Source organism: Rhinatrema bivittatum, chromosome 4, assembly GCF_901001135.1.
Source record: "Rhinatrema bivittatum chromosome 4, aRhiBiv1.1, whole genome shotgun sequence".
NCBI lineage: Eukaryota > Metazoa > Chordata > Amphibia > Gymnophiona > Rhinatrematidae > Rhinatrema > Rhinatrema bivittatum.
In genome coordinates, this window is record NC_042618.1 from 85,671,908 (window position 1) to 85,684,603 (window position 12,696).

Consider the following 12,696-nt stretch of genomic DNA (forward strand, 5'->3'; position numbering starts at 1 on the left):
AGCAGATTGTATACAGTTTTGCTATGAAAAAGCAGGCCTTCCTCTCCAAGGGCGAGTAAAGGCACATTCAGTAAGAGCGATGTCAACCTCAGTAGCACACTATCGTTGGGTGCCAGTTCTTGACATATGTAAAGCAGCAACATGGAGCTCTCTTCACACCTTTGCAGCTCATTACTGTTTGGACAAAGAAGGACGACAAGATTCAGCCTACGGACAATCTGTCTTAAAGAACTTGTTTCCAGTATAATCCCAACTCCTTCTACATCCAATCTGCTCTGATCTTCGGCTGACTCATTTTCAACAACAATACTTCACTGTTGCTTCACTACAAAATGAGTCAGCCTGTAGCTTGCTAATCACCCATATGTGAGGACTAGCATCCTGTTTGTCCTGGGATAAAGCAGAGTTGCTTACCTGTAACAGGTGTTATCCCAGGACAGCAGGATGTAGTCCTCATGAAACCCACCCGCCACCCTGCGGAGTTGGGTCTCATACCTTTTATTATTTTATTTTTGCTAAAGCATATTGCTACATACAAGACTGAAGAGAGACCCCTGTGGCAGAGAATATCATGGCATGCTGGGCATGCTCAGTGGCCTCACAGGGCCAGTCAAAAGTTTCTAGAAACTTTGACAGAAAGTTTTCTGCAATAGGGCTCAGTCAGTGACGTCACCCATATTGGAACATGCCATACTAGGTCAGACTATGTGAGGACTACATCCTGCTGTCCTGGGATAACACCTATTACAAGGTAAGCAATTTTGCTGTCTCTGTTCTGCCACCCTGTTCTCTCCAGTCTTTCTCTCTCTCTGCACCCCCTTCTTTTCCCACCACTCTCTCCCCTCTCTCCTTTTCCCACCACTCTCTCCTCTCTCTCCTTTTCCCACCAGTGTCTCTGTTCTGCCACCCTGTTCCCTCCAGTCTTTCTCTGTTCCCCATCTTGTTACCAACACTTTTTCAATCCTTCTACCAGTTTTGCTCTCTCTCAATCCTTCGCCCGGTACCCACCAGTCTCTCTGTCCTCTTACCTTGCCCTCACCAGATTCTCTTTCTGCAGCAAAGCCCCCCTAGCCCTACAGTAAGGCTCATCAGCCCCAAGCTAACATTTTCTGCGTACCTCTTGTGCTGTTTTGCTGACTCTTGCATCACCCTATGAATGCCTCTGCCTCCCTCCCTTTCTCCTCTCCAGTACTTCAGCCCTGCTGTCGCTTTGCAGGGTTATGGTGCTCCCGTCTGCCATGATCTCGGTGGTATGGCAGGCCCTTGCCACGGTGAGTTCATAGGTCTGTGACATGGGTGTGGTAAGCTGTTTTTTAAGGTAGCCTGCGGCAGATTTGTCACTTGAAAAGACGTTGTTAGACTTGACAAATAAAGTGGCCTTAGTCTCACCTGCTGTTTCTGTTTGTGTTGGCAGAGCAGGGAGAGTGGAGTACTTACGCACAAATCAACGCCTCCAGAATCTCCTGCAGACACAGAGGGAGCTAATGCAGAAGGAACTGTGGTTATATAGTGAGTAAATCATCTGCTTACTGACCCGAAAAAGAGCCAGGATCCAAATAAGACTTTGGGCACATTTTAATGCATCACTTTTTTTTATAAACTGAGTTACTGAGGACTTTCTAGAATTTGGCAAACAGATTCATTTTCTGCCTTTTTATGACTTCTGTAACTCAAGTTCAAAACCCACCAAAATGGGGATCAGACCATGAGCGCAGTCCTTCCCTTGGTACTGATGAAGCAGTGAGCTTAGGCATACCCAGTGTGACCCTCGGCATTATTAGTTCTGTTTTATAATTGCTTTGTTTTATTGTTTTATAAATGTCATACTTGTTTCTCTTATAAACCGCTTTGATTTATAGCAAGTCTAATAAACTGAACTCTGTCTCTGACCTCCTCGATGTCCTTTGCAGCATCTTATCTTTAGAAGTTTTGTTATAGGGGCAGCTGGGGTGGCAAAGCTTTTAGGAGATAAAATGAATCGGAACTTTGGGAATTCTCTTTAAAAAAAAAATAGTTAAAAATAAACAATATAAATTGTCATTGAATGTAGAAAACCAAATTGAGAGGCCTTGGTAAACCCCATATTTAAATAAGACAGGTCTCCTGTCCTGAAGGAATATCACATTTTAAAGATTACATTAAACATTTTCAAGTTTTTAAAGAATCTCAGTTTTTGAGAAATTTAAAACCATTTCTTCCGAGTGAGTGATGTCATCCAGCAGTGCCAGTAGTTCCCTGCCGCCCCTCATGTCTGTTTCAGAGGCATTTTCTCTCTCTTCTCCACACTGAAAAGTTTTTCTATTCATGACTGTTCTTCTCTGGAAGAGGCTTTTTCAGCATTTTCTAGGTTTCAGCTTAGTTTCCTTTTCTCTGCTTGGGTGGCCCGTTTCAGAAGCCTCTGCCAGCCTATTTTTCTGACCAGATTTAGCCTTTTGGTTTTTCGTCATCTATTTTCCTCACAATTGCTGAAAGGAAGTGCCGTTGCTTTGAGCATTGTCCTCACTGCAGTTTCAAGATGTTCACTACAGACCATTATAAAATGTCCCCGCAATGAAACCTACCCACCACCAACTGCCTGATAGCCCCGGCGAGAAATGAAGGGAAAAAAAGGCAAGTGCCTTTTAAAAAAAACAAACCGGGATCCGAGAACGAGAGGCAACGATTGTTAGCCACGCCCACCAACCCGACGTCGCCAGCGCCGGACTGCTAAGGCTACGACACCTCCAGGCATCGCGCGCTGAAGGGGCACACTAAGGGGCTCTCCCCTTCGTGCACCCCTTCGTGCACAAAGGGCAGAGCCCTTTGTGCACGAATTCTCCCGACTATCTACAGTCGTGAGAATTGCTGGACCAGAAGCAGCATGGATTCACCAGGGGACGATCCTGTCAGACAAATCTGATTGACTTTTTTGACTGGGTAAACCAAGGAATTGGATCAAGGAAGAGCAACTCGATGTCATCTATTTGGATTTCAGCAAAGCTTTTGACACGGTCCCGCACAGGAGACTGGTGAATAAAATGAGAAGCTTAGGAGTGAGTGCCTAGGTGGTGGCCTGGATTGCAAACTGGTTGATGGACAGAAGACAATGTGTGATGGTAAATGGAACTTTCTCTGAAGAGAGAGCAGTTTTAAGCGGTGTAACCGCAAGGGATCGGTGTTGGGACCAGTCCTGTTCAATATCTTTGTGAGCGACATTGCGGACGGGATAGAAGGTAAGGTTTGTCTTTTTGCGGATGACACTAAGATCTGCAACAGAGTGGACACGCTGGAAGCAGTGGAGAGAATGAGACTGGATTTAAGAAAGCTGGAAGAGTGGTCGAAGATATGGCAGCTGAGATTCAATGCCAAGAAGTGCAGAGTCATACATATGAGAAGTGGAAATCCGAATGAACTGTATTTGATGGGGGTATAAAGTCTGATGTGCACGGAGCAGGAGAGAGACCTTGGGGTGATAGTGTCTAATGATCTGAAGTTGGCGAAACAATGTGACAAGGCGATAGCTAAAGCCAGAAGAATAATGGGCTGCATAGAGAGAGGAATATCGAGTAAGAAAAGGGAAGTGATTATCCCCTTATAAAGGTCCTTGGTGAGGCCTCACTTGGGAGTACTGTGTTCAGTTCTGGAGACCGTATCTCAGAAGAGACAGAGACAGGATGGAGGCGGTCCAGAGAAGGGTGACCAAAAAAGATGGAGGGTCTTCATCGAATGACTTATGAGGAGAGTTTGAAGAATCTAAATATGTATACCCTGGAGGAAAGGAGGAACAGGGATGATATGATACAGACTTTCAGATACTTGAAAGGTTTTAATGATCCAAAGTCAACGACAAACATTTTCCGTTGGAAAAAAATCAGCAGAACCAGGGGTCATGACTTAAAACTCCAGGGAAGAAGATTCAGAACCAATGTCAGGAAGTATTTCTTCACGGAGAGGGTTGTGGATGCCTGGAACGCGCTTCCGGAGGAAGAGGTGAGGACAAAATCTGTGAAAGATTTCACAATTGCGTGGGATAAATGCTGTGGATCCATAAAGTCTTGAGGATGTGAATGGAATGGAATGAAATGAAGAGAAGAGGCATGGGGGTGGCTTGCGGGAATGATGGCTACTATCCTTATTCAATAAATATACAACAAGGTTAATGCTACTCCAACATTGCTCTATGCTTCAACGGCAAGAAGAAATGTGGGAAAAAAGATCTGCATTCACAAATAAGCGTGGGAATAGATTGCTTGTTGTGGCGGTTACTACCACAAACCAAATTAGTCAGATGCTTCACATTCATTGCATATCCAAGCAGCTCTCTGCTTCACTGACAGGGGGGAATGAAGAAAAGAGGATTTATATTCAAACAACCAACAAGGACTAAATTGCATAGGCTGGGTAAACAAATAGGCATGGGAGTAGATTGCTTATTGCGGCGGTTACTACCCCTAACCATTTAGGTTTGATACTTCCCATTGATGCAGCTCCAGCACTGCTCTCTACATCAATGACGGAGGTGGAAAGAAATTAGAACCAAAAAGTTACCAACGAGGGCCCTGACCTCAGCAGTCAGAATAACAAATAAGTATGAGAAAAATAAGTATGAAAGCTGGCTGGGCAGACTGGATGGGCCATTTGGTCTTCTTTTGCTTTCATTGCTGTGTTTCTATGTAATGTTAGGAATTTTCTGAAGGTGTGGTATAAAAGAACTGGAAATAAATATTTATGCCAACTCTGTCTCCATCACTGACCTTGACATTTAGCCTGGCCCAGCCCATCACTGATATCTTCATTTACTCTGAGACTGCTCCCAATATTGATCTCATTGTTAGCCCCTTTTGCTGACTGTTCCGATGTGCCTTATGAATGTCGGCAAAGAAAAGCCTATAAATAAATAAATTTTTTGTTTCCAGTTGGGATCAACACTTTTGACTACCTGGGGAGTATCCTAAGCTATGTGGTAATTGCTATCCCGGTCTTTAGTGGAGTCTATAGCCACATTGATGCAACAGAACTGAGTGCCCTCGTCAGCAAGGTAAGTAGCATGGTGCTTTCCATGTGGACTTCATGAAGACTATGCTCAATGGGCGCTCTAGGGGAGTCAGGTTTTCAGGATATCAATAAGGAGTTTACATTAGAGAGACTGTATGCATATTCATTGTGGATATCCTAAAAAGCCTTCTGATTGGGTTTAAACTGGTTCTCCTAGGACAAGCAGGATGGTAGACCTCACATATGGGTGACGTCATTAGGTGGAGCCCTATTACGGAACACTTTTGTCAAAGTTTCTAGAAACTTTGACTGGCAACACTGAGCATGCCCAGCATGCCATGATCCCTGTGAACACAGGGGTCTCCCTTTAGTCTCTTTTTTTCCATGCTGCAGTTTGCCTCGTGTTTAGGAGTTCTGTGAGATTTTTTCTCACAACTTTTCCTCATGGAAAAACTTGAAGTTTTACTTCACAAATAATTTCCCTACATGGGTCTCCCTTCGTGTACATTTTCATCGACGCTCGGTGAGTACTATCCTATGTTCTCCAGTCGGTTCCCCCGGGTTACCAACCTTTTGCGGCCCTCTTTTTATCTCCCTGTGTCTATCACACTCAGTCCGCCCCATGATGCCCGCGGGTGACTGTACTGCGATCTTCCACCGGGGCTAGAGAGATCGGGGCATCCACGGTTCCCATTGATTCCATGGAGACTGCCATCAATCCCATCGCGGCCACTGTCGATGCCACCATAGTCGACAGGATAGTACTCACCGAGCGTCGATGAAAATGTACACGATCCATCAGGGCCACCATTGTCGTCGATGTCTCCGTCGACACCGCCATCTATTTCGTTGATGTCACCATCGATGCCTCAGTGCCCTCGACTAACGAAAATGTTCCATACTTCGGGATCTCAACCAGAGCCGCCATGTAATCCTTGGGCAAAAAACGCCAGGAGCAGTAGAGGCACGGTGACCGTCCGACACCGCCATCCTGGACATCAGTGTCAGCTTCCTCGGTAATGGAGAATGACCGGGCCGAGCACCGAGGGAAATATTGTAGCTAGCACCGACAGGGTTCCTCGTTCAGTGCCGGCATCGATACCGCATCGGCATCTATGTCCATCGAGCCAGTTGCGAAGCAGGCCCAGGTACAAGAGTCTCCATGCTCCTCTGCACCTGAGGCACCGAGACGTTCCCACCGACACCGGTGCCGGGTACTGAGCTACTACAGATCCATGTGGAAGTGCCAGTAACGCCTAGTCTGCCTCCCCCTGTAGTTGCGTTACCTATACCAACTTCCAGGGAGGAGCTGGATGTCCACTTCTGCCAGGCTGTCCTTGGTGCCTTCTGGAGTTTACAATCTCAATCGATGCCGGCCCCCATACTGGCACCAACACCGGAGCCATCGATATTCGCACCATTGCGGCACCACCTCACTGCCCTCATCGGTACCCTATCAACGACAGCCTAAGTCATCGACGCCAGCTCATCCTTCTGAGCCTCCATGGGCCCCTATACCTATCCCGGGATCCTCAAAGGGCGATGGGGATTCTAACCCCGCTTCGGCACTGATCCCATCGAGACCTAAACCAACCTCCTCTCGGAGCCTTCTCCACCAGAAGAGTGGAGACAAATTCTCCAAATGATATTTCCATTGCCACTTTTGTAAAGGAAATGTCTGAAACCATCCTTTTCGACCTGGTCACTACAGAGGACCAGAAGTTTTCGGGAGGGTCTAGGTCGTAAAATCTTCCGGGAATCCATGTTGGTTTCACATATTGCTGTTTATCAGCTATGTTTGACACAACACCAAGGGAATCTCACTGCCATCAACATGAAGTTTGAACAACATGTGATTGCTTCGAAACGTCCTCCCTTGCCAGCAACTGGACTCCGTGCCAGATGGTGAAAACTGGCTTACGGCCCCTGATTTACGGCCCGAAAAGTCCAAGATAAACTAGTTGATCTGCCATGCACCACAGATCATCTCTTCGTGCACATGGTCCAGCAGACAGTGCCTCAATTGCAAGACCTCCGCAAGACCTGCGACAACTCTCTACGTTTCTTGCAAATCCTCCTCTTCGGCTAGAATACCAGCGAAGACGGGATGCTAGAAGGACCTTTTACCGCTCGGCACGAGTATTATCCAGCTCCTGCATGAGACCAACCAGTCCACTTCAAAAAACCGTCAACAACTGATATCCAGATCACCCAGCTCTGCCAGTTGGGCAGGCTTCTGGATTTTTGAAACCTTGCCAGAGAACAGAACTGTCCATCCTACTGAGGACCAAGCGCTCGGGACATCATTTCCCCGGACAACAAGCAAGGCAGAGGTTTTTTTTTTTTTAATTTTATTTTTAAATTTAACATTTTATGGTGGAGTTTTAAACATTATTACAAGGAAATTACATTACCCATATGTTTAATCCCAGAACCTAGGACTGGCCAAAAATAAGACATTTATATATATATATATATAAAAAAGTAAAAGAAATAACATGTTCTGGTCATATCCACATTGAATATTTACAAAGCATTTGGAGGAGACCAAGAAAGAAATAGAGCAGTTACAATTCAAGGAATAATATACTATCAAATGATATGCCGTGCTCTTTAGATTCCGCCTTTATTTTATCTTTCCAACTTCCTTATGGAGGTTCTTAGGACTGCGAATGTAGATCCAAATCAGAACGCAATTGATCAGGATCGTTAAATATATATTTGAATCCCTGTAGAATAACAACATCTACAGGGAAAACGCAATATAAATTTTGCACCTCTATCAACTGCCTCCCCCCTCATTGCTATAAACTTTTTTCTCTTAACTGTTATTGCAATGTCTGGAATATTTTGAATTGGGTATCCATATAATTTTAACTTTTGGAATCTAAAGTAAGATCTCAGTACATTATCTCTCTTTCTGTAATGAATGAAAACTGAACAAGCAAAGTTGATCTTAAATTTATATCTGTGTCGAAAGATTTCTCCAAAAGTCAGTCAAGTTTAAATTTGTATCCACCTGATTTGCCTGCTGAGAGGTAATTTCTCCTGGTGCTAATCGCTGAGGCAAATAATAGATTCTTGATATAGTTGGCATAGCTTCTTCTGGATATTTCAAAATATTTAAAAGATAACTTTTAAATAAGTCCTTTGGTGACAGCATTTTTGTTTTGGGAAAATGTAATATTCTTAATTGCTCTCTTCAATTGGTTTTCAAATATCTCCATTTTATTCTCATACATTTTTTCAGATTTAATTAGATTTACTTGAACCTTCTCAATATCTTTTATTTTCCCTTCCATTACATTTAGTTGCGTTTCCATACTTATCTTCTCCTCTGCGATTTGTGTCGTTGTAATTGCCTCTTGAACAGTAACAGTCAATGTATTTATTGATTTTTGCTTAGAAATCAGTATATTTCTTATTTCCTCTAAAGAAGGTGCAAGAGTGGGGGTGGAACATACTACAGATATATTCTCATTCACTGTTCCTCCCTCCATAAGGCCTTCTCCACAATGATCTGAAGCGTTGTTGTGCCGTCCCCCTTGGGGAACCCAGTTCTTCCGGATTCTCCGAAGAGTCAGAAACTCCCTCCGCTCTGGTCCGCCCAGGAACGCTCTTGTCAAATCAACTTCCTGGAGCTTCAGGTGATCAGGAAACGTGCTGTGGGCTTTCAGAGACCGACTGTCCAACAAAGTTGTCCAGATTCACACAGTCGGCCAAGTAGCCATGTAGTATGCCACCAAGCAGGGAGGCACAGGATCATATTTCCTGTGTCAAGAAACGGTCCAAATCTGGTTGTGGGCCCTGTCTCATAGGATGGTGCTCAGGACCATGCACTTAGCTGGGCAGAGAATGTGGAGGCGGACAGGGTGAGTCGAGCCTTCAGACCCTATGAGTGGTCCCTGGACCAGAGGCTAGGGAATCAGATATTCCACCTCTGGGGGAACCTGGTCGTGGAGAATACTGAATAGTAATCAAATTCAGTAAAGATAAGCGATTGTATAACTATTCTGAAATCATCATGAGGGAGAAGTGGTTTTAGCCGTTTTAGGATATTCATCTTATAGTACCCATTTAAGGTTTATTGTTAGTTATATACCGTTGTCTCAGCATAGCCTTCACAGTGGTTTACAATTCAAATAATTATACAATAAAATACAAACAATAATAAGTATAAAACAAATATACAATCAAAATTACAAGCTATTATAAAATAAAACGGAGTTAAAAGAAAAAGTAACTAAAACCTATTAGCTATGAAAATCACAACACTGGCTACCAGTAAAATATAGAGTTCAATTTAAAGTCTTACCTATAATTCAGAATATGATTAATAACAATACGGAATGGTTAAATGCATCATTGCATCTTTACATGCCAGCGAGAAACTTAAGATCTGCCAATAAGGGTCTACTTCAGATTCCATCTATACATTCGGCACACCTAAGCAAAGTATGGGAAAGGGCACTATCAGTTGCCAGTCCAAAAGTTTGGAATAGCTTACCGGAAGAACTACGTATGATGAAAGACAATAAGCTCTTCAGAAAGGATTTAAAAACATGGTGCTTTAATATGGCATACTCAGAGCAAGAGAGAGAATGAAAAGCAGAGTCAATGAGAGAGAAGATTTTATAACTTTATTGTATTTAAGAATGTTATGGTATATATTTTTATTGTATTTAATTGTATTGTATCATTGTACTTTTATTGTAAACCGCTATGATTGTATCCTCCAGAATGACAGTTATAAATAAATAAATATGAAATATCCTCTGTATAAAGTTAATCATCTCATCTCTGCTCTCCCCTCTTTATTTCCGACCCCCAGTTTTTGCGCCCCTGTTATAATGTAACTTTTTTGCTTCTTCAATCTATGTCTCTTGTTAATTGTTACGGTTAACCACTTGTTCGATGTAAACCGAGTTGATTTGATTTGTATCAAGAAAGTCTGTATATAAAAGCCTTAAATAAATAAATAAATAAATAATTCTATATAGGGACTTCCCCAGATCTCATCACACAAGACCAAGGCAGGCTGCAGCATCCGAACCTCTAGGTCCTGTTGCTCACAGTCTGGATGTTGAGAGTTTAATCCTGCGGCCACTTGATCTTTCAGAAGATGTCTTGTGTCCTGGTTGCTTCTAGAAAGGCTTTTACTAGAAAGTCCTATGGACTGAAGTGGAGGAAGTTTTCCATGTGGTGTGAGCAGAAGGTCCTAGATCCGTTCACCTGCCCCACACAAAAACTGCTTGATTACCTTTTATACCTACCAGAAGCTGATTTAAAGTCCAACTCCGTTAGAGTTCATCTCCATGCAGTTGGCACATACCACCCAGGTGTAGATGGTACACCCATCTTGGGACAGCCAATAGTTGTACATTTCATGTGGGGCATGCGTCAGTTGAAGCCTCCCCTAAAGCCTCCTGCTGTGTCTTGGGACCTCAACGTGGTGGTAGCTCAGCTGATGAAAGCTCCTTTTGAGCTGCTGCACACCTGTGATCTGAGGTACCTGACCTGGAAGGTCATATTTTTGGTGGTGGTCACTTCAATGTGCAGGGTCAGCAAGCTTCAGGCCTAGTGACTTATCCACCTTATACTAAGTTTTATCATGACAGGGTGATCTTGCATACGCTCCCTAAGTTCCTGCCTAAGATGGTGATGGACTTCTATCTTAACCAGTGGAATTGTCCTGCCAATACTCTTCCTAGGCTTCATTTGCAACAAGGCAAACGAGCACTGCACAGCTTGGACTGCAAGCAAGCCTTTGCCTTCTACCTGAAGTGGACTGAAGCTCATAGACAGTCCACCCAACTTTTTATTTCTTTTCACAAGAATAGGTTGGGTGTTGCCAAACAGACATTTCCTAGCATGTAGCAGATGGACTCATCACAAATGGGTATAGTGTGCTCATGCTAGCAGTTGGAGACGGATCTGACGTCAGCACGTGGTACATATACCCCTGCAGGAAGTGCAGGCGCTCAGTAATTTCCGTCTCCAAAGCAGTTTGGAGCTACCTAACGCTCGCTGAGCGTTCTTCCAAAACCTACGTCTAAATTCTTGAAGAATCCTACCTGAAGACGAGCCCCGCACTCCTGCGGTGATACCCTACGGTCCCTCCCCCATTTGAGTTTCCCGAGGTGATTTCCGTGGTCCCTCGGAGGTAAGAGCCTTGGTCCGGTGGCCGAATCGCAGCAGGGACCTAGCCCCCGAGTGAGAAGGGCTCGGGCGCGGCATGAGGCAGCCTCGGTCCCGATCCGTTCGCGGTGAGGACTTGGCCCCCGAGCGAGACGAGTTCGGGCGCGGCCTGGAGGCAGCGGGTGCACTTCCTCGAGTGCGGCGGTGATGGTAATCACCCTCTCCCCCCCCGCAGCCGGAGACCGCCCGGGTCGCAGCGGGGAAGCGCCGAAGATCAGGTAAGGCGTACATCTTTACTTTGGTCTCCAGAGAGCGAGGATTAGCGGGGTCTGCCTATGTGGCAGCCCGCCATTTTGCCTGCCTGCTCGCCATCGTCCTCTGCCCTGTTGGGGCGTGCATTCAATTGTTAGGCGCACGTTGATAGCATTCATAGGCGCACGTGCTTAGGCGCACATTGTTGGGCGCACATCGATAGCGTTGCTAGGCGCACGCTGATAAGCGCACGTTCATAGGCGCATATTCATATAAGCGCACCTTCATAGGCGCATATTGATAGGCGCACATTCATAAGCGCACGTTGCTAGGCGCACAGCTCTCGTGCATTTTACAAGGCAAATCGCATAGAGATACTAGACGCAATTGAGCGTATGAGAGCCCAGGCGTCCGCAGAGCTGGCACCTCCGGAATCTGGTTTAAGAGCTCTAGGCTCTTCTGCTCAGCATGCCACCTTCAGAGCCACACAGAGCGAGGAAGCAGACTCCCTATGTGCCCAATGTGAGGAGGCCCTGGGAGTTCCAGGTCAGGGCCGATCTCAGCCCAGTTTACTTGTCAGTTCCTTAGGGAACACCCCGGACCTAGCAGGCCGAAGTGAGCAGCCGGGGAACCCTAGAGACCTGGTGCCCCTGAGGCTAGACTCTGCTTCACTCTCCTGGGTGGAATTATTCAAGGGGATTCATGCCTTTGTCCAAATGCAGTCTGCTTCCGATACGGACCCATACGTACCGGATAACCCTGCCCCTGGACCTTCTCGGCCTAGGCACGGCCACTCGCCACCCGGAAGCCCTACTTATGGGGATTCAGATTGCTCTGAGGAAGAAGGCGAGCTTCCCGAGCAGGGTGAACCTCCCTCGGGGATAGAGCCATATCGAACCATGAGACGCTTCTTCCTTAAGGAGGATCTCCCAGACCTGGTCTCTCAATGCCTGTCGGAATTGGCTATCCCGGGCCAAGGCACCCCAGGGGAACCTAGAGTGAGCCCCCTGCTATAGGGCCTTCGTCAAACGGCTCACCATTTTCCCCTCCTCCAAGCAGCATAGCAGTTAATCGATCTGGAGTGGAATGCGCCGGAGGCCTCATTCAAAGGGGGTCGGGCCCTGGCCAGCATGTACCCCCTGGACCCGGCAACTAAGGAGCTGCTGGCGTGCCCCAAGGTAGACGCCATAGTCTGCGCAATTGTGAAGCGCACCACCATTCCAGTGGAGGGAGGGGCGGCCCTCAAGGAAGCACATGACTGGCGCCTGGACGCCATCCTGAGACAAGCCTTTGAGGTGGCAGCCATGTCCCTACGAATCGCGACCTGCTGCA

The 12,696-nt window shown here is 45.8% G+C and overlaps 1 protein-coding gene across 3 annotated transcripts in view; it reads left to right on the plus strand.

Annotated features, from left to right (window-relative positions):
* ABCD4 (ATP binding cassette subfamily D member 4) overlaps positions 1-12,696 on the plus strand; it is a 272,156-nt gene that overhangs the window by 141,335 nt on the left and 118,125 nt on the right. For all 3 annotated transcript variants that reach the window (XM_029598440.1, XM_029598438.1, XM_029598439.1), the window contains exons 9-10: positions 1,415-1,509; positions 4,896-5,017. In XM_029598440.1, coding sequence (XP_029454300.1) covers positions 1,415-1,509; positions 4,896-5,017 — 217 coding nt within the window. The remainder of the gene's footprint in view (positions 1-1,414; positions 1,510-4,895; positions 5,018-12,696) is intronic.